Here is a 21,555-nt window from a genome sequence, read left to right as displayed (position 1 = left end):
ATGTATATATATACATATATATATATATATATGTATATATATATGTGTACGTCTGTCGAATTGGGCACAACTATTTAATCTGAGCTCAGATGTAGTGAATTAAATATAAAAAATATGAATAAATTAAAGTATGTATTAAATCAATTCAAAGAATTCCATCCAGTCTGTACAATATATGATTTACCACTTACATTTAAGCCCAGATGTCAAGACTGAATGACTCATTTTTTACCAACAGCTGTATTAACGAGTATAAACTTATATAAAACTGACATTCTGAAGTATATACTGTACACATATGAACTAAAATATTGTTCACTACCTATCATAAGTTTGGGGTCACCAATCCAAATTTCTTCGTTGTGTTTCCCATTAAAAGTCAGACTTTTATTCATCAAAAGAGTTGGAAAAAGAAAAGAAAATATAGTGCAAGACATTGACATGATTGGAAATAATGACTTTAAATCAAAATAATAATTTTGTCCTTTTCGTCAAAGAACCAGCAAAACTGTCTTCAGCTGTGCTAACATCACAGCACAAAGGTTTCTAATCCTCCAATAGACTAATTGTGAGCCTTCACGTCCAGCACGTCCTGAGCTGAGCAGTGGATCGCGGGGAGTTTGGTCTTCGATCCACTCCTCAGATACTTCTGGCTCTCCTGGTGCACAGAGCGCTCGTTCATCTCCAGCAGACAGTGGTAGAGGTTGATGCTTCTGTCTGGAGAGACGGTGGAGGCGCTCCTCTCCGTCAGGTTGAAGATTGCGTTCTGGTGGCTTTCTGGACTGACCTCCACCCGGCCCAGCAGGCCGACTAAGAGACGCTGATTTGACTCCACTGAGAGACCATGAAGGAAGCGCACAAAAAGATCCAGGTGGCCATTTGGGCTCTTCAATGATTCATCGACTGCTCTCTTCAGGAGTACGTCCAGCGAGGGGTTACGGCTGCGAAACCTGCTCCAGGGGTTTCCCAGGAAACCCTCCAGGGTCTGGTTGTCCCTGTTTAAGTGACAATGGAAAATGTAGACGGCAGCCAGAAACTCCTGAACGCTCAGATGGACAAAGCAGTAGACGGACTGCTGGAAGATCACGCTCTCTCTCCTGAAGATCTCCGTGCAAACTCCCGAGTACACCAAGGCCTCGGTCGCATCGAGACCACACCGCTCCAGGTCTTCTTGGTAGAACATGATGTCTCCTTTCTGCAGATGTTCAAAGGCCAGCCTCCCCAGCTTCAGGAGAACGTCCCTGTCGGCCTCCATCAGCTCCCGTGGACTCGTCTCACGTCCTTCCTCGTACTTGTTCTTCTTCCTCTGTGTCTGAACCAGCAGGAAGTTTGAGTACAGTTCTGTCAGGGTCTTGGGCAGCTCTCCTCTCTGCTCTGTGGTCAACATGTGCTCCAGAACTGTAGCACTGATCCAGCAGAAGACTGGGATTTGACACATGATGTGGAGGCTCTTGGACGTCTTGATGTGTGAGATGATTCTGCTGGACAGATCTTCATCACTGGATCTCTTCCAGAAGTACTCGTCCTTCTGGTCGTCAGTGAAGCCTCGTACTTCTGTAACCCTGTCGACACACGTAGGAGGGATCTGATTGGCCGCTGCGGGTCGAGAAGTTATCCAGATGAGAGCCGAGGGAAGCAGGTTCCCCTTGACGAGGTTGGTCAGCAGTACGTTGACCGACGACTTCTGCGTGACGTCAGAAACCAGCGTGTTGCTGTTGAAGTCCAGCGAGACTCTGCTTTCGTCCAGGCCGTCCAAGATGAACAACAGCTTACAGGCGGCGAGCATCTCTGCTCCGACCTTCTCTAATGTTGGATGGAAAACATGGAGCAGCGTGAGGAGACTGTGCTGCTCATCTCTGATCAGGTTCAGCTCCCTGAAGGAAAGCGTAATCAGCAGATTCACATCCTGGTTTTCCAAACCCTCGGCCCAGTCCAGAGTGAACTTTTGCACCAGGAAGGTTTTCCCAATGCCGGCGATGCCGTTGGTCAGGACGACTCTGATCGGCTCTTGCTCGGCGAAGACTTTGAAGATGTCGCGGCACTGGATCAGAGTGTCGCGGACGCGCGTCTTCGTCTTGGACGACGTCTCCAGCTGCCTCACCTCGTGTTGAGTGTTGAACTCTTCGCTCTGTCCCTCTGTGATGTAGAGATCGGTGTAGATCTTGTTCAGACGGGTGCTTCTTCTTTCTGTTTTACCAACGCCTTCTGTGACACACTCAAATCTGATCCTCAGGCTGAGCTTGTGTTTTGCAACAATAGCCGGCGTAACCACTGAAGAGGAAACAAAACGAAGATTGGATGATGATTAAACTGTTGCAACATGTCGATTTAAAGTGGAGCTGTGCAGGATTTAATGCCCGTGAACAGCTCTTACGCGAATTGAACTTGCGCCCCACCGTATACACGAGTTAATACACAAGTATTAAGCCCCCTCGTGGAGTATTGTTAACAAGGTTAACGAACGCTAACAAAATAACCGAAACGAAATAAGAGACGAGGGTTAAAGACGAGTGCTGGGCATGTTAACGGCATCAACGTTAGCGCATGACGGAAAAATACGCATGTGACGTCATGTTTATATGTACGCTAGCTAGCTAGCTACTTTTTTTTTAATAAACAGACCGCTCCAGTTCGACTGTAGGCACTCACCAAGCAGAAAACCAAGGGTAGTCATCTGAGCCTCGAACCGGCCCGACACCCCGACTCCCCTGCCCTACACCCAGCCTCAGTGCGAGTATAGCAGGGCCTTTAGGAGTCGGTGCTTTTACAGGCTTTTAGTCGGACTAAGACAAACACAAACACAGTATTCCGACTAAAATCTTAATTGGACTAAGATACCTGGATAGTGCGATTCATAGTCCGATTACTTGTGCATGTATACTCTTAGTCGGACTTTCTGCATTCTGCACACGCACCAAAATGTCCTTCCCGATCTTTGAAGCGGACATAGAAGGAGACGACGAATAAACTGTGGCTACTGATCGAGTACACGCTAGCTTATAGAGCGATGTGTCTCGCCCTCCCTAGGTAGCGCTGTGGTCAGAAGTACCAATCAATCGATTTTCTCCTTCGTATGTATACTCGGACCTGGGAAGTTTTACGGTTGCCTGTGTTAGTCGGACTACGGCCTTAGCAAAAAATCTCATGACGCAAGATATTCAGTTGTACCAACATTGTAAGACTTTGTTTTGTTTCCATTTTTCCCCTTGAAAATTTCAAATAAAAACAAAACAAGACAGTTGTTAGCATCTTCTATTAGCATCTTATATAAACAGAACACGATAAGAAAGCTAACTGTTAATATACAACATTCGTCTGTTGAGGTCTTACATTCTATGGCGCCGGTCTGATCAGGTCTCTGTGGTCCAGGTCTTGTTCTGGACTTTTCCCCTTCTGCTGTTTTCCTCTCAGCTCCAGAGCGCCACCTCGTGAACACGCTGCGGAAATGAAAATACGTTTGCGCTCATGTCAGACTTTTAACACAATCATTTTAATTCAAACCGTCTCGATGTGTAAACACGTCAGAGGACGGGATCAGTTCAAACAGACGACGCAGTGAAACTGAAGTCGGTATAAATTTGCGTTCCTCGTCAACTCGGGTTCCTCAGGGCTCCACTCGTGCTTATGTCCCATTTCAAAATAACAACCTGGACTGTTGTAAATGTTACTAACTGTCGTCTTGTTTCTTCTCTCTGTTAAGAATGTGAGACGGTTAAATCACTCACAGTTTTTGCTTGGGAGTCATCTCGGAGAACATTCCAGGAGCTGCCATGGACTTCAGGGACACAAAGGACATCACCGCAGACTCTGCGCCGTCCTCCTCGTCCTCGTCACTCTCACGTCTCCCTCTGCGAGGACAACAGTGGACGACACGTGACTTTCCAGGACCGATTCCCTCAAATTCAAGGACCGAATGCCGCTTTGCCAAAGTGAGTGTTACGACTCAAAAGAGCGTTTTCGTTTAGGTTAAGGGTTAAATTTAGGTCCTTAGTTGTGACGGTTAAGGTTAAGTGTCCGCACTGAGATATAAAAACAAAGTTTTGTGTGTGTGTGTGTGTGTGTGAGAGTTCTCACTTAATGTGAAGACGGAACTTCAAAGGTGCTGCCATGGACTTCATGGACACGAGGGACACCACCGCAGACTTTGTGTCATCGTTGTCCTCGTCACTTTGACTCATCGTCATCACGTCCACTGGTCTGAGAGGAACAGGAACAAGGAAAAGAAAAACATTTCATTTAACATTCACTGTTAGATTGGGTGACATCTGGAGTTTTGTGTGGTAGTATATTCATAACAACAGATGCACTTCCTCATTCCCCATTTTGGAACTAACTTGTCGAACCTGTATTTTTTTAGTCGTTTGGTCCATAAAATGTCTTGTTTTTGTCAACAAACCGTAAACTGATTTACAGTTTTAACAATTCCTTTGTAATGTGGAGCAAAGAAACTAGAAAATATTCACATTTAAAATCTGAAAAATCATAGAAACTACATAATATTTGCATTTAAATGCTGAAAAATGATAGAAACTAAAACAGATTTACATTGAAAAGCTGAGAAATCACAGAAACTGGAAAATATTTATATTTAAAAGCTGAAAAATCATAGACAATACATAATATTTGCAATTAAATGCTGAGAAATTAGGGAAACTAGAAAGTATTTACATTTAAAATCACAGAAACTGGAAAATATTGACATTTAAAAGCTGAGAAATCACAGAAATTGGGGAAATATTTACATTTAAAAGCTGAAAAATCATAGAAACTACATAATATTTGCATTTAAATGCTGAAAAATGAGAGAAACTAGAAAATATTTACATTTAAAAGCTGAGAAATCACGGAAACCGTGTTTAATTGTGTGTATATATGAACATATAAACATTTAAACTGTTGAAATCTAATAAAGATATTATATTGTAATTTATAATAACCCATGACCAATGACTGGACGAATCTCCGCCATTTTCCTTTACTCCATCATAAACTGTGACAAATACCGTTAACACAGCGACACAACCGCAGCACTTTACGGTAAACAAACAACAACGTTAAACCGTATAAACGACGTTAAACCGTATAAACAACATTAATATCGTTATAAATATTAAAAACTAACTCACCGCTCCTTCACCATCTTGTTTCTCCTCTCGCGTTTTGATGACTGTAAACGAAACTGAAAATTAAAAAAAACACATCATTTCAAAACTTAACATATCACCGGAAACAGGAAGTGGTTTTAAGCTGTTCCTCTAAATCAACCGGAATGAAACACAGAGAACGAGGCCAAAACAAACAAATAAATCAAGAAAAAATATCATTAAACACATGAGGAGCTTTATAAAATGTGATAATGTGTTTTTTTCCCCCTTGTGTTGCTGTATTCCCACAAGGGGGCGCTGCTGTGCTGGTTTTCACCGACACAGACACACTCTCAGCCAGCATGTAGATGAAGTTGTCCTCACACCAAACCCCATAGAGAAAACCAGTGATTTTAACATCACAGCACACAGGAGTTACCGATTCACTGCTGATTGAAACAGGAAATTCAACTGTCTTATTTTCGTGAATTCGGCATCGGAAACACTTCGTTCAGATTTACCTCAGTGACACAAAGTGACCACAAGAGGCAGCAGTGGACCAGCAGCTCCTGTGTCCCTGTGAGCTTAAATCAGTGATTTTCTCTATGGGGTTTGGTGTGGGAGAGTGAGTGGGTTACAAACTGGTTTTCCTGTTGGAAAAGTCTGTCAAACAGTGAGATAATGACGTGAACGTGTTCTTAAATTGACATACATGTATTATTATTGTTATTATTATTATTATTATTATTATTATTATCAGTTTCCTGTCACATTATAACCATCACATATTTAAATACTGTATTAATCTAATGAATTCATGATTCAGACGCTGTTTTAATTTATTTTTTTATTAAGGATCTCCCCCCCCTTTATCTCCAGAACATGACGTTCTCTTCTCAGCACATGAAATCAAAAGCTCTGCGTCTTTTCTTCTTCTTCTTCTTCTTCTTCTTCTTCCCTCCTGCTCTGAACCGCAGATGGTGAATATTAGGTTTCACTGTAGATACACTGATATCACACACACATCACACACACACACACACACACACACACACACGCAAGGAAAAGGTGAAATAGGTGTGAGAGGTGTTAATGTGATATGGGTGACATCATACAATTTATCTAAAGGCCACTGTGTGTGTGTGTGTGTGTGTGTGTGTGTGTGTGGGTGGGTGGGTGCATGTGTGTGTGTGTGTGTGTGTGTGCAGCTGTTTTGTGAGCATGTAAAGGTTAAATGTCGTTCAACAAAGTTCACAACATCAATTGTCATCAAGATAAAAAACAATATGTAAAATCTCTGTGTGTGTGTGTGGGGGGGGGGGGGTTGTGTGTGCGTGTGTGTGTGACATTATAAGGTCATGACACGACTGGAACGTGTGACGCACCATTTTTTATCTTTTTTGTTCTTTTCACTTGATCTGTGCCCCCCCCCACCCCCCCCCCCCCCCCCCCCCCCCCTCTGCTAACTTTGAAGGGGAGCGGGGCCTATGACCTATACCGCAGACGGCCACCAGGGGGGTGTTCCAGATGTTGAGTGAGTGAATAAATATGGATAAATAAATAAAGTTGTTTGCAGCTTTGTTTTCCCTGCTCTGTAAACCCACTCACTCTCTCACACCAAACCCCATAGAGAAAACCAGTGATTTTTAGCACGCGTGGACACAGGAGCCTGCTGGTCTACTGCTGCCTCGTGTGGTCACTTTGTGTCACTGACGTGAACCCGAACAAAGATTTTTAAATGCCGAATTGACAAAATAGCACATTTGAACTTAGTGATGGAGGCAGCAGTGGATCGACATCTCCTGTGAACTAACTGTGTGCTGTGATGTTAAAAATCACTGGTTTTCTCTATGAGGTTTGGTGTGAGAGGATTTAGATTATATTTCCATTCCTTATAAATCCATATATTGTAAAACCTTTAAAAAAAAAAACCTTTTGGACTAGGTTTGAATCTGGTTCAGGTTTAAGAACCTGGTGAAACCCAGTGGTCCAGAGACCAGAACCTGAAGGCAACACATGTAAACTGATCTGATTCTTTGTGTGTGTGTGTGTGTGTGTGTGTGTGTGTGTGTGTGTGTGTGTGTGTGTGTGTGTGTGTGTGTGTGTGTGTGTGTGTGTGATGATGTAATAAGTACATGGGCTGTATTATTTTTTTTTGTTTTTGTTCAAACTTTTCCTCACTTTAAGATGCATTTTACACACAAAAACATTGAGTTGATACATTTGATGTTAAAGCTGTTTATTCTCATGCTTTTATATGAGTAAAATGATGCTATAAAACACTTTATTTAGCACATTAATGCAATTTTATAGCAGTGTTTATTTGGGTGTGTATTTGTGTATTTTTTTTACCAGAGTAACTATCTATATATGCCATAAAATATGACTTATGATACTTAAACTTACAAGAATACACATCTGGCAGAAAAAACTGCTTGTTTGTGCTGTAAATGTGTTTTAATTGCTTTGTTTTTACACTTGTATTTGTATATTATATATTTTTAGTTAAGTTTAGTTTATTAGGATCGAAATAAACAATGAAATCCAAAGTAAATACATTTTTTCATTTATGGACCAAACCCCATTTAAAAAAACACGCCATTTTTGCCCCTCTATTTCCACGTTTCCTCCACGTATTTAAATTAGTTTTGTATCATTCTTTGTGTAAAAATGTGCGTTTATGTGATGTGTTTTGGTGCCGATTGTGCGCTTGTGTGTCGGTAAACATGACTCAGCAGCTCTGGCGCTAAAACGACCACTGAAACAGTGGCTAAACTATTTTCACCTGTTTTTCAATGGGACTTTTGTATTGTTGTTGCTGCAGCTTCAAACAAACATCCACCTGTATCGATGGCTGCAGGTGAAAGGGTGTGTGTGTGTGTGTGCGTGGGTATCGATGTGTGTGTGGGGATGAGGGGGAGGGAGGGAGGGAGGGGGGCGTGACTCGTGGGTGGACCCGGGAGCGCGCGTGGCAACAGTTTATAACGTGAACGAGGCTCGTGCAGGCGCATCATCTCACCTGAGCAGCCGCAGCACGAGAGTCCGTTCGCTTTTCGGCCGATTTTTTTTTAGGAAAAACACGGGATTTTTCACGGATACTTTGAAAAACGGGAGGAAAAAAACTCTGGAACCGGATTGAACACATCAGTGGCAGATAATCGGGATTATTTTTTTTTCTCTCTCCTGAATCAACAGGTCACAGGTAAGCTTCTTTTACATGTTGTTTATTTTTTATTTCTAACACGTTTCTGCTGCATTGATTTATTGTTATCAATTTAAAATAACTCAATAACAATAATACTGTGCGTTTTTTTACTTTTTCAGTGATGACCCTTCAGTCAGTGATGATGATGTTGATGGCGAGTCTCGCGCTCCTGGCGTGCTCTCGCGTCGCGGACGCGCGCGTGAGGCTCAACTCCATCAGAACCGTGATCCTGAGGGAGGGGCACGCGCTGCCGGTGAACCGGAGCACGTGGGAGCCGAGTCTGGATCTGTCGGTGAGTTGTTTTCTGTTTGTTTGTTTGGACAGTGACTCAACATGAGGCTCGGGGCCCTCCATAGGGCCACCAGGGGGAGCTTTGGGGCCATTTAATAAAAAAAAAAAAAATTTGTTGTTGTTATTTTACATTGATTAAAATACAAGTTATAGACAATAAAACATACAATATTTCCTGTGTGTGTGTGTAGTTGTACCAGTGCATGAGCGACCTGGAGTGCAGCGAGGGCAGCTATTGCCACGCCCCCTCCAAACGCCCCACCCACTCCCGCTGCCAGACCTGCCGCAAGAGGAAGAGACGTTGCCACAGAGACGGCATGTGTTGCCCGGGAAACCAGTGCAGCAACGGTAAGAGGCGCGTTTATGTGACATGTTAGCATGTTTAGCTTAGCATCGCCTGGAGTTCCAAATTTTACAAAAAAAAAAAAATCTCACCATGTAAAAATTATCGTAAAAATGATTGTTGTTAATAAAATTGATACTTTCAAAAAAAAGTGAGAAACTTTTGAAACATTGACCACATTTTTTATTTTTATATAAAATGATTTGTATAAAGTTATTCACACCATGTAAAAAGTATTAACACATATATCCTTTAAAAAAAACATAAAGCATGTCATAATTTTTTAAAATAAACTTTATATATACTTCTTTCAAAATAAAAACATATATGAGATTTTTTTTATGTTTATGATCTTTTGTCTTTTTGGAGAAATACAATTGCCCCATAGAGATAAAATGTTGCAGAGTATAATTCATTTATTATTATTATTATTTTTATAATTAATAATATTATTAGTATTAAGATTTCAAAACAAAAGAATGGCAAACGTGTTCAAAATCTAAATTTAAACTTGTTGAATGAAATAAATTTGAGCAAAACACGGCGACACAATTAGGGAGATAAAACATAGATAGATAGATAATTCTGATTTATTATGGTATGCCAACAATTTCATAAATAGGAATACATTTTTCAAAAAATTGTCATCAAATTTTAGCTTGAACCTTTTTGAAAAAAGTTTTTTCTTTGTTTATTTGAAGCCGCGCCGCAAAAAATTCCTCGGAGGGAATAAAATGTTGTTGATGAGTTATTAATTATCAATGATTTCAAAACAATCAGCGATTACTTTTTTTAATGAACAAAATCAAAAGCAGTAGATTCATTTTTTAAAATTTTTATTTTGTTGTTTTGTCAGACATCTGTGTCCCCGACGGAGCGGCGTTTGTGTCTCAGAAGATTCCCGACTCTGACGGAGGTTTGAGTCCAAAAAAGAAAGGATGGAAGAAAAGAGGACGAGTGGACGTGAAAGGAGTGAGCGGGAAAGGTGAGCATATTTTTGATGTATTATTATTTATATTTCCATTTTTTAAATATTTTTTTATTTTTTTTAAACATTTTTGTTATTATTTAAATTTTTTTAACATTTTTGTTATTATTTTTATTACATTTTTTATTATTCTTTTTTTTTTTTTTACCTTTTTTTAAAATTAATTAAATAATAATAATTAAATTAATTTAAAAAAAATTCAAATAATGTAAGGTGTTTTTTTTTAGAGCTTTCAAAAAGATATTATTTGTATTTAAAAAGAGAAACTCTTGTTGAAAAACTTAATGTTTTTAATTTTTAACTTTTAATTTGAATCCCTAACTAATAATGTCTGTGTGTCTCCAGGTCAGGTGGGCGACCCCTGCCTCCGCTCCTCAGACTGTCTGGACAGCTTGTGCTGCGCTCGTCACTTCTGGACTCGCATCTGCAAGCCCGTGTTGCGGGAGGGACAGGTTTGCACGCGACACCGCCGCAAGGGAAACCACGGCCTGGAGCTGTTCCAACGCTGCCCGTGCGGCGACGGCCTGAGCTGCCGGACGCTGCGAGAGCAGGAAAAACCCCCGTCTTTGTCCTCTGCTTCGTCGTCGTCGTCTTCGTCGTCTCTCCTGGCGGCGGCGGCAAAGTCCAAGTTCGCGTCTCCCTCGTCGCCGATGTCTCGCCACGTGTCGCCTCCACGTGCGACCTTGGCGGCGACGACGACGGCGGTGGCGAAGACGAGGCTTCACGTGTGCCAGAAGAACTGAACGTGAAGAAAGGAAAGGAAGAGGAAGAAAGAAAGAAAGTGGGTTGGGGGTTCGACTCCCCCTGAGGGAGCGGGAGGCAGACGCGGCGCGAATAACCATACCTGTTCACACCTGCAGGAGGCCCCGCCCCCACTGCCTCTATGCTAATGAGCTTCCTGTCAGTCTGCATTCACACACACGTGAAACCCTTTGTGTGACTCGCGTCCAGTTTCCTCCTCGTCTAGACGAACTGAAACTCCCGCTCAATCCGGTTCGACATCGTTTACACTGACAGGAAACCAGAGCGGGTCGACCCCCGTCCACACACAGAGGACCCCTTCATCTCCCCCCCCCACCACCACCACCACCAGGGGGAGTCGTTGGGACTCCCGTCCTGTTATTGCACTGCTGAGAGTTATTTTTCTATATATTGTGTATGAATGAATGTTGGCAGAGATTGTTTTGTTTGTTTGTTTATTTACACGACGTCAAACTGTGTTACGGATTAAAAAAAAACATTTGTCATTTACAACACCGAGTCCGTCGTCTGTTTTCAGAAATTCACTCTCCCGCACCAAAGCCCATAGAGAAAATCAGTGATTTTAACGTCACAGCACACAGGAGCTGTTCATCCACTGCTGCCTCCGTCACTGAGTTCAAATCAATTATTTTGTCAATTCGGCATTGGAAATAATTTGTTCGGATTTACCTCAGTGACACAAAGTGACCACACGAGGCAGCAGTAGACCAGCAGCTCCTGTGTCACTGATTTTCTCTATGGGGGTTGGTGTGCTTAAAAAAACAGGTTTTAGCCACTGAACAACGAATAAAATCTACATTAACGGCGTTTTGTCTTTATCTCATTGTTAGACAGACTATTCCAACATGAAAAATTAATATATATTATAAACTCACTCACTCTCCCACACCAAACCCCATAGAGAAAACCAGCGATTTTAGCTCACGGGGACACAGGAGCTGCTGGTCTACTGCTGCCTCGTGTGGTCACTTTCTGACACTGCGGTAAGTCTGAATGCAGGATTTGAAAAATGCCGAATTGATAAAATGAGACACTTGAACTTAGTGATGGAGGCGGCAGTGGATCAACAACTCCTGTTAACTTCTGCGTGCTGTGATGTTAAAATCACTGGTTTTCTCTATGGGGTTTGGTGTGGGAGAGTGAGCGGTTTACAAACGTCAGTTTCTTGCAATGACAAATAAGTTACTTCTGTGCAACCAGTGCGTGTGTGTGTGTGTGTGTGTTCTTGTATTTGTCATGAGCACTGACCTCGTCAGGACCAGTAGTCCTCATGGAGTCCAAAACCTGGTTCTAATGAGGCAGAACCTGGTTTTCTGATGAACCGGTTCAGCTTTTGGACCAAGATTTGAACCGTGGTTATGGTTCGGGTTAGAGATAAGGGTTTCTTTAGTTTGTACAAATGAATGGAAGTCAGTGCTGCAGTGTGTGTGTGTGTGTGTTTCCTCTTTGTGGTCATAGCTGTTGGGCACCACTGTACTTAGTTTGCATGGTTGTCATGAAGATAATACAATTTCTTTTGTATGCTTAACTCACTGTGACATCCGTGTTCCTTTATGGGACACACACACACACACACACACACACACACACACACGCACACACACACATTGACATGAGTTATCAGGGCTTTTCTGGCCTCAGTTCCTGTCAAATAACCTCTGACCTCTGTGGACACAGGGTGTGAATGAGTGTGTGGAGGGATGACCCAAAAAAAAAAACAGTTAAAAATAAACAACAATAGAAACCATTTAAGTTAATAGAGAGATAAATAACTGTGTGTGTAATGATCGTAATAACTGTGTCAGATGATGTTTTCTCTGGTTTCAGGATTAACTATGACCAGATGTCTCTCTCTCTCTCTCTCGCTCTCTCTCTTCGCCTGCTGTCCACCTGTTTTCAAACTTTATTGACACAGGGAACATTGACAGAGTCGCACTGAGGTTTCAAGGTCCAAACTCAAACGGCGTTGTGGTCAATGGGCATCTAGTCTGTCCAGTAGGGGGCGGTCAATTGGAGAAAAAAAAAGTTCCCTCTACTTTTTCGGGGAAAAACAAAGAACAAAATTAGAAATAATATTTTTATATATGTATATATATATATATATATATAATATAATAATAAGTTGATAATAAATGGAGATTTCCGAGCAGATTGGTCAACGCAAGGCGAAGTTACAAGACAACAAATACCTGCTAAACGCTGCTAAAGTCAAAATGGCCGACTTCCTGATTGGCCAAGTTCACGTCCGTAGACGTGTCCAGGGTGGGTCTCGTGTGTCACGTAGGAGGTTTCGAGCTGAACTGTGAATGTACGGCAAAGTTACGGGGCACTTCCTGTAACCATCCTGGCACTTCCTGTTTCGTGGGCAAATAAAAATGGTCGAAATGAGCCAAAATGGCCACGCCCTTTTGAATCTGCGAGACCTTTTGCGATGCATCTCGTACTAATTGCAGCAGTTTTTTTTTTTATGTCGCTACGATCGATAAACGCGCGTTTGTTTATTTACGAAAACGTGCAAAAAGGCGGACGGCAAAATTAAAAATGGCTGACTTCCTGTTGAGTTGAGGTCATGGTCTTAATAGACTTTTTTGTTTGTCTTGGGCTGTGACGTGTTCCCACCAAGTTTCGGGGGAAACTGGTGCAACTTAGTTACGGCTTTGTCCTACCGGGTTTCACCTTTAGGGGATGCTACTGAGCCATATTGCACCAGTTTTACACAATTTTTTAAAGCAATATTTCATATTCTCACAGGTTTTATTTTTAAAAAGCATGTCTCTTTAAATCGACACGACGAGAACATTTGACTCGTTTACAACCTCATAAAACGACCGAGTTTCCGAGAGATAACTGGTTAAAGTTTAACGAGTTACACACACACACACACACACACACACACACACACACACACACACACTCACACACACACAGCCTGCTGTTTCACTCCAGGAAACGTGTCGCTCTTTGTCTCTTCAGGAAATATAACGCCGGTAAGACTCACATTTCTATTTGATAGCATGTTTTAATGCGACAATTTCGATCAATAAGTTAATTGTTAACTTTATTTTTACGGCAGATTTATTTTTGATTCACCTGTAAAATCATAGTCATAAACTATAAAAAACAGGAGTAGGAAAATTGCTTGGTTAAAAAAATTCAAGAAAATTGTTTAATTTCAAGACTAATTTTCACAAAATTCACAAAAAAGTAAGAAAGATTTCGTTTTTAATTCAATATTTAAATGTTTTGTTAAATCGTAATATTTAAAGTAATATTAAAACATGAAAATTTCTTTGGGGAATAAATATAATTGTTAATAAAAACTATTTCGGCAAATAAATTTGTGATTTGTCAAAAAAACAAAAAACCTTTAAATTTATCGTCAGATTTATCGTTTTTAAAATTTAAAGTAATATTCAAACTTTTTCAAGTCAAATTGTGTCAAAAACGTTTTTTTTTGTTTTTTTTTGAACAAAGTTGTGATAATATTTAAGGTTTTAGTCCTTTCTTGTATAAATCAAATGTTGAAATCATCGTTGAAATCAATAATAATAATAACTGCGTCATCGTAGATGGATAATCACCGTCACCACGGCAACAGCTGCGTCGACGTGCTCGGCCGGTGGCGCCGACAAATCGACGACGGCGAGCGGAATGTGTTGGCGTTGAATGTGTTGTTGCTTGGCGACAGGCAGAGTGGGAGGAGCTCTGTGGGGAACGCTCTGATTGGTCAGTAGTTGCTGGGTTTTAAAAAAATATATATTTTTTTTACACACTTTGAATATTAATTTTTGTGTAAAATCTTCTCCGCAGGTGGACACGAATTCAAGACGGGAGCCCACGTCTCTGGTGTTGCCATGACGACACGGTTCCAGGTCCTCAGCCGAAATTTCCCCCGCTGTTTCAGGCGGCAGGGGGCGGAGTCTGACCTCACACTGAGAGTCGTTGACACGCCTCCTCGGGCGCCCCGCCCTCAGGACGTGCACAGGCTTTGCCCCGAGGGCGTGCACGTGATCGTGCTCGTCGTGAGAGTCGACGGCGCGCAGGAGCACACGCACCTGGAGGAGTGTGTGGAGGTACACACACACACACACACTTAATTTAATAAAATTTTCTAAAAATTGATTGATTTTGTGTAATTTAAGTGTGTTTGTTTTTAGCATCTCTTTGGTCCAGAGTGGCGTGGCCACGCCCTCCTCATCCTCACACATGCGGACCGCCTAAAGGAGGCGGGGCTTCAGCCCTCGGTCTACCTGGCGCAGACTCCCGATTGGCTGTCGTCCCTGTCCAACGAGGCAGGGGGCGGAGCCTTGTTCCTGGACAACAGCTGCGATTGGCCGTCGCTCAGAGGACGGCCCGTGCGGGAGCGCGTGCTCCGCCTCTCGGCCCGCAACCATCACCGAGCTGTGACGGTCAGGACAGAGGTCTCACTCTGACGCGGCAGACGAGAAAATACCACACCACGTCAACAAAAATTGTAAACAAATGTTTTTTGTGTGTTTTAATCAACAAAACAACAGTGATGCAGTATTTCTTCTGCCTTCTGTCAGCCTTCTGTTAGCTAACCGTACTGATAGCCTGTCTGCCACACAGGCTAACGTCAACAAAAGAGCGTCTCGTCGCTCCGTCTATCTGATGGTGCAGTTGACGAGGTTGGGGGCCCGGCACAGCCCCTTCCCCTTCACCTCGAACCCGCAGCCTTTATAGTTGGCCACGCCCCTGCAGTCCACCTGCAGGTCGGGCTGCACGCGCTCCCAGACCCGCTGTTTGGACTGCAGCTCCCTGTCCGGCTCACCTGAGGAAACAAACACAAAATTATTTTCTGTTACAGTATATAAGTCATAGTAGTTACTTGCATTTGTTACGTTAGCTGCGTCTTAGCTAGCTGACTCGCTAATATTGCATTTTAGTTGTTACACCTGCGTTAGATGTCGTCCAAACCTAACAAATCTGTAAGTCTTGGTCTATGACATCTTCCCACCAAGTTTTGGGAAATTCGGTGGAACTCAATGTATGCCGAATTTGTAGGGCACTTCCTACTAAACTACGGTTTATGCTAGGAGCAGCCATCTTGAAACTTGCACTTGATGAGTTGATGACTCTCGTACAAATTGCAGCAGTTTTTTTTTTATGTCGCTACGATCGATAAACACGCGTTTGTTTATTGTTTAAGCGGCTGAAGCTTTCTACTCATGACCAGAACATTTTTACGACCTCCAAGTACAACTGGAAGCTAGCTAGCTAGATCAGACCTTAACGAGTTAGCTTCCTGTGCTAGCTCGTATGCGCCCGCTCTATTTATATCCTTCGTTTTTCCCTCACCGGGGTAGTTGAGGAAGGTGACTCTGTCGCCAGGTGCAGAGCCTGTGGGCGGGGCCAGTATCTCGACGCAGTCATCGGAGGCGGAGCAACAGAGGATGCGAGCCTGGGAGACCACACCCCTTAGCTTACACGCCTTCACGTTGCACAGCAGCACGGCGAGACTGCCCTGAAAAACACGACGACGTTAAAGTATCACGTTAGCAAAATGACACACAATGACTTAATAATCAGTTAGCTTAGCGTTAGCGACAGGGTGCGTCCGCGTCTTTCGTTACCTCCTCCAGATGCGTTTTCTCGCTCAGCTTGCTGACGACCATGCGGGGCGCGTTCTCTCCCACGTCCACTTCCTGGATGGACATCGTGGACTCGGCCAGCGGGTGGCGCCGCACACTGAGGATCCGCCCCACCCTCAGGTCGAGGCGGGACGCGTCAATGCGAGGCTCCGCCCCCAGGGAGAGCGCGTCAGTGGTGGCACAGGCTGCGTTTGTGAAAATAAGCGAGTGGTGTGATTTATTATTTATTTATTTATTTTACCTTCACTTCTTCCCTCGTTCCCTCTCCTCGTTACCTTTCCTCTCTCCTCGCCTCCTCCGGCCCTGTGAGGTGGACGAAGGCGGTGGCCCGGCAGCAGGAGAGGTTGGTTGATTGACAGGTGTTGTGGGGGCGGGATTAACAGTAGGCGGGGCCGGCGAGAACAAGGTCTTGGCTATAAAGAGCGAGAGAGAGTTTTTTCACTGTTGTTTCATAATCAGTAAACAAATGCAGGAATTTATTTCATGTGTTGTTTATCTGGTTTTTATCTTTTGGACCAAACGCTGAAAGATTTTGATTTAATAAAATTAATATTAAATCCATAAAAGGTTTTGTAAATAATGAGCTGCAGCTGAAAGACAGCTGTGTGTGTGTGTGTGTGAGGACCGCTCGGTCTTTAACATTATTGGAAAAAGACAAAAACAATTGTCCACTGGAGACGTTGGAAAATTGAATTTTTTTTTTCCATGAAAACCTCAACAAATTCGGGACAAGTAATGACATTCCAGGAATTATGGGGAAAGAGAACTTGACGTGTGACCCAAAGGTTGCCGGGTCAAGTCCCGGGTCAATATCACTATCACGATAAGGTATAGAAGTCAGATTTTCAAAATAAAAGTGTTATTTTTGAAATTGAATATATATGGAAGGAGGATTTGAGCCACTTTTTACGTTTAAAATACACTGGTGTAAATACAACTTTTTTTAATGTTATTTGCTTAATTTTGCCAATAATGCCAAGAAAGTGGGAGTGGAGAGAAGTGCAGGGGGGGCGTGGCCTGAGAGTGGTGGAGAGAGAAATACGACGTAGCCGTACAGTTATTTTAAATTATATCCCAAAATGATATATATACATATATATATATATGTATAAAATGTGTTAGATTTGGTACCCGTAAAAACGTTTGAACTAAAATGAGGTCATCCCGGTACGTGATGAACTTTTTGAAAGTGTACCCGTGCGTCTCCTCTGTTTGTCCTGCAGCTGAACTTTCAGCTGCTCGATGTCCTTCTTCAGTTTGCCGTTTTCCACCAGCAGCTTCTTCTGCTCTCGCACTGATGCCTGCAGGACTGAAACAAACACCGCGCAGTCATCGGCATATTGTTTTAGTTTCCGCGCACATTTTTCTCCCAGCCTCGATCACATGAAATCAAAGCGACACACAAAGTCATATTCGTCATCGGGTCAGAAAAACGCTGAAGCCCTCCCTGTGTTTGTTCTTACGTGCTTTCTCTCGAGACAGCAGGGCGTGAGTTTTGAAATACTCCAAAATCTGCTCGCTGTCATCTGGATCGAGCTTCCTCACTGCAGCCGCCAGACTGAGAGACACAAACACAGGTTAAGGTTAAAGACTACATTTAAGAAAACGCTACGACATTAAGAAAACACTACGACATTAGGAAAACACTACATTTAAGAAAAAACTACGACATTAAGACAATACTACGACATTAAGAAAATGCTACAACATTAAGAAAACACTACATTTAAGAAAACGCTACAACATTTAGAAAACGCTACGACATTAAGAAAACGCTACAACATTAAGAAAACACTACATTTAAGAAAAAACTACGACATTAGGACAATACTACGACATTAAGAAAATGCTACGACATTAAGAAAACACTACATTGAAGAAAACACTATGACATTAGGAAAACGCTACGTCATTAAGAAAACGCTATGACATTAAGAAAACGCTACAACATTAAGAAAACGCTACGACATTAAGAAAACGCTATGACATTAAGAAAACGCTACGACATTAAGAAAACGCTATGACATTAAGAAAACACTACATTTAAGAAAAAACTACGACATTAAGACAATACTACGACATTAAGAAAATGCTACAACATTAAGAAAACACTACATTTAAGAAAACGCTACAACATTTAGAAAACGCTACGACATTAAGAAAACGCTACAACATTAAGAAAACACTACATTTAAGAAAAAACTACGACATTAGAACAATACTACGACATTAAGAAAATGCTACGACATTAAGAAAACACTACATTGAAGAAAACACTATGACATTAGGAAAACGCTACGTCATTAAGAAAACGCTATGACATTAAGAAAACGCTACAACATTAAGAAAACGCTACGACATTAAGAAAACGCTATGACATTAAGAAAACGCTACGACATTAAGAAAACGCTATGACATTAAGAAAATGCTACGACATTAAGACAATACTACGACATTAAGAAAATGCTACAACATTAAGAAAACACTACATTTAAGAAAATGCTACAACATTTAGAAAACGCTACGACATTAAGAAAACGCTACAACATTAAGAAAAAACTACAACATTAGGACAATACTACGACATTAAGAAAATGCTACGACATTAAGAAAACACTACATTGAAGAAAACACTATGACATTAGGAAAACGCTACGTCATTAAGAAAACGCTATGACATTAAGAAAACGCTACAACATTAAGAAAACGCTACGACATTAAGAAAACGCTATGACATTAAGAAAACGCTACGACATTAAGAAAACGCTATGACATTAAGAAAACGCTACAACATTAAGAAAACGCTACGACATTAAAAGAACGCTATGACATTAAGAAAACGCTACGACATTAAGAAAACACTACGCACTACAACATAAAAAAAAATACGACATTAAGAAAACGCTACGACATTAAGAAAACGCTACGCACTACAACATAAAAAAACACTACGACATTAAGAAAACCATACGACATTAAGAAAACGCTACGACATTAAGAAAACGCTACGACATTAAGAAAACGCTTGGCACTACAACATAAAAAAAACACTATGACATTAAGAAAACCATACGACAATAAGAAAATGCTACGACATTAAGAAAACGCTACGACATTAAGAAAACACTACATTTAAGAAAACGCTACAACATTAAGAAAACATTTGAGAAAACGCTACGACAGTAAGAAAACACGATAACAACAAGAAATAACCACACGTTAGCACTTGCGTTTTCTTAATGTTGTAGCGTTTTCTCAACGTCATTGTCACTCTGACGTTCACTTTGTTTTTCAAGATTATTACTAATTTCAGATTATGAGGATTTATTTATTTATTTATTTATTTTTAATGAGAAATAATGGCTGAAATATTCTGTGTCCTTCCTGCCTCAGAAAAAACCCCAAGTGTGTCGAGTCAAGTGTGTGAACAGATATGTCGTCGTAAACACACACACACACACACACACGGACAACAGCTGCTCATCAAACTACGGAAATGTAGCAAGAGATACAACAGCTGAAGACAGGCGTCCTGCTATAAATACACTCACACACACACACACACACACATTTCTATAAGACTGTAGGACATTAACTTAAACATAACCTCATCCAAACCTTTAAAAAACCCTAATAATTTTACAATAATCTGAGAGTAAAAACAAATCTGGACCAAACCAATTTATACTGATATCGAATTTCTTTCAACAAAAAGATTTATTATTTATTGTTTTGCCAGGAAAACCTAAAAATAAACCCTCACACACACACACATCCAGCAGAATAAATTAAAAACTGCAGAATTGTGCAGCTGCTGAGGTTTAAATTAGAAGGAAATAAATGAGCAGAATAATCCAATATTGTGCGAATCACAAATATCCCGAACTTGAGACGACTTCAAAGCGGGATTCGAACTCCGGGCGCCCTCTGCAGGACGTCTGGCTCGTGTTATTGTCGTTCCTCGCTTTTATTTAAACCAGTTTAAGATTTAAAACAAAGAGGTGGAACAACACACACGTACCTGGGGTGAAAGAGGTTGCCGGTGTCGTCCATGTCGTCCTCTGAGACACTGAGAGCGACTGTGTCTCCGTCGGCTGAGGCAGGTTCTCCGTCAGCTGTCAGCTTCCATCTGCACAAGGAGGTCAAAGGTCACAGCAGTGACACTGTGGGAGTCACTTCTGATGGAAACAAAAAGTCCAAAAAGTCACTGAAAACTTGTTTTTCATTGATTTTTAAATGATTATTTCCAGGATTTTTGAGGCGCAGTTGTCGTGAGCGCCCCCTGCAGCCTGATATGAGCAAGCACTCCCTCAGTAACGACTAGGTTTAAAGAGGGGGCAAAAAAAGCAACTTTATCTCACTGTTCTAACAGGAAACTTGAAGTTTCTCAACCTTTCACTCTCCCACACCAAACCCCATAGAGAAAATCAGCGATTTTAGCTCACGGGGGACACAGGAGCTGCTGGTCTACTGCTGCCTCGTGTGGCCACTCTGTGTCACTGTCGTAAATCTGAACGAAGCGCTTCAAAAGCCGAATTCGCTAAATGTGGCATTTGAACTTAGCGGTGGAGGCAACAGTGGATAAACAACTCGTGTGCCGCGCTGTGTGCTGTGGCGTTAAAATCGTTGGTTTTCTCAATGGGGTTTGGTGTGGGAGAGTGAACAGAGTGAAAAGTCTGTCAAACAGTGAGATAAGGACAAATATCATGGACTTAATGCGATGTAGGTTTTTATTAGCGGAGTCTTTTATTGTCAGACTGTTTCTGACCAGCAGGGGGCGCTCATGGCACAGTCAGCGGAGAATGAATAACGTCGGAATTCGGAACTGGAGAAAGTAAGTGAGTCATGAAAATATGGTTTTCACGTAAATGAATACCTGAATCTGATAAAAGTGTTATTTTTATTCAAAGTCTACCCCCAGAAACAGCCTCACACTCAGTTTAATAAACTGTGTCTGTGTTATGTGTCATAGTCAAGCTCAGTAGGTGTTTGGCGCCCTCTGGTGGACAACAACCAGAGTCACAGATCAGATATTCTTACTTTAAACTTTTATATAATATATTTTTGCAGGGGTTTTTTTGTGTGTTAGATGGTCAAACTGACCATCAGTTAAAATAAAACATATGTTTTCTTCGTTCAAAAGTGTCGTATTTTAAATATTTTCATTGTTTTTGTTTGAATTCCTTCATTTTCTAATTCACTTCTGTCTCCATAGCAACACATAACAACAACAATAATAATCTAATAGTGTCAGATTATATATGTAAAGG

General features: G+C 41.6%; 4 protein-coding genes across 4 annotated transcripts; 2 read left to right on the top strand and 2 right to left on the bottom strand.

Moving 5' to 3' along the window:
* Positions 1-453: 453 nt before the first annotated feature.
* LOC310941453 (NLR family CARD domain-containing protein 3-like) lies at positions 454-5,157 on the bottom strand. The gene is made up of 5 exons (XM_083906631.1): positions 5,127-5,157; positions 4,075-4,197; positions 3,726-3,848; positions 3,331-3,437; positions 454-2,271 (listed from the first exon to the last, which is right to left on the bottom strand). The coding sequence occupies exons 1-5, from the start codon at positions 5,138-5,140 to the stop codon at positions 563-565; spliced, it is 2,076 nt and encodes a 691-aa protein (XP_083762757.1). The 5' UTR covers positions 5,141-5,157; the 3' UTR covers positions 454-562.
* Positions 5,158-8,440: 3,283 nt separating this feature from the next.
* On the top strand, positions 8,441-10,654 carry LOC310941551 (dickkopf-related protein 2-like; the record flags this gene model as incomplete). The annotated part of the gene is made up of 4 exons (XM_083906738.1): positions 8,441-8,581; positions 8,772-8,928; positions 9,780-9,908; positions 10,257-10,654. 4 exons carry the CDS (start codon positions 8,441-8,443, stop codon positions 10,652-10,654), a joined length of 825 nt encoding a protein of 274 aa, XP_083762864.1.
* A 3,588-nt stretch (positions 10,655-14,242) lies between these two features.
* Positions 14,243-15,106, top strand: LOC310941550 (GTPase IMAP family member GIMD1-like; the record flags this gene model as incomplete). Its single annotated transcript, XM_083906737.1, has 3 exons — positions 14,243-14,399; positions 14,484-14,746; positions 14,831-15,106. 3 exons carry the CDS (start codon positions 14,243-14,245, stop codon positions 15,104-15,106), a joined length of 696 nt encoding a protein of 231 aa, XP_083762863.1.
* A 57-nt stretch (positions 15,107-15,163) lies between these two features.
* On the bottom strand, positions 15,164-20,408 carry aimp1b (aminoacyl tRNA synthetase complex interacting multifunctional protein 1b). Its single transcript, XM_083906645.1, has 7 exons — positions 20,307-20,408; positions 17,749-17,843; positions 17,481-17,594; positions 16,561-16,698; positions 16,268-16,470; positions 15,993-16,158; positions 15,164-15,465 (listed from the first exon to the last, which is right to left on the bottom strand). Exons 1-7 carry the CDS (start codon positions 20,336-20,338, stop codon positions 15,299-15,301), a joined length of 915 nt encoding a protein of 304 aa, XP_083762771.1. The 5' UTR covers positions 20,339-20,408; the 3' UTR covers positions 15,164-15,298.
* Between the last annotated feature and the right edge of the window lie 1,147 nt (positions 20,409-21,555).

Source organism: Microchirus variegatus (genome assembly GCF_963457635.1).
Source record: "Microchirus variegatus genome assembly, chromosome: 20".
Taxonomy (NCBI): Eukaryota; Metazoa; Chordata; class Actinopteri; order Pleuronectiformes; family Soleidae; genus Microchirus; species Microchirus variegatus.
This window is presented reverse-complemented; position numbering and strand designations above follow the sequence as displayed.

What these genes read in the sequence shown, in the direction of transcription:
- LOC310941453 (XM_083906631.1), bottom strand. An exon ending in ATGACTCCCAAGCAAAAACT is followed by an intron (nt 3,438 to 3,725) that starts GTGAGTGATTTA and finishes TCATTTCCGCAG; the next exon opens with CGTGTTCACGAGGTGGCGCT. An exon ending in TCAGACCGGCGCCATAGAAT is followed by an intron (nt 2,272 to 3,330) that starts GTAAGACCTCAA and finishes TTTCCTCTTCAG; the next exon opens with TGGTTACGCCGGCTATTGTT.
- aimp1b (XM_083906645.1), bottom strand. Translation starts at nt 20,338, where the DNA reads ATGGACGACACCGGCAACCTCTTTCACCCCAG. An exon ending in GCTGTCTCGAGAGAAAGCAC is followed by an intron (nt 17,595 to 17,748) that starts GTAAGAACAAAC and finishes TGTTTGTTTCAG; the next exon opens with TCCTGCAGGCATCAGTGCGA. An exon ending in GAGGCGAGGAGAGAGGAAAG is followed by an intron (nt 16,471 to 16,560) that starts GTAACGAGGAGA and finishes TCACAAACGCAG; the next exon opens with CCTGTGCCACCACTGACGCG.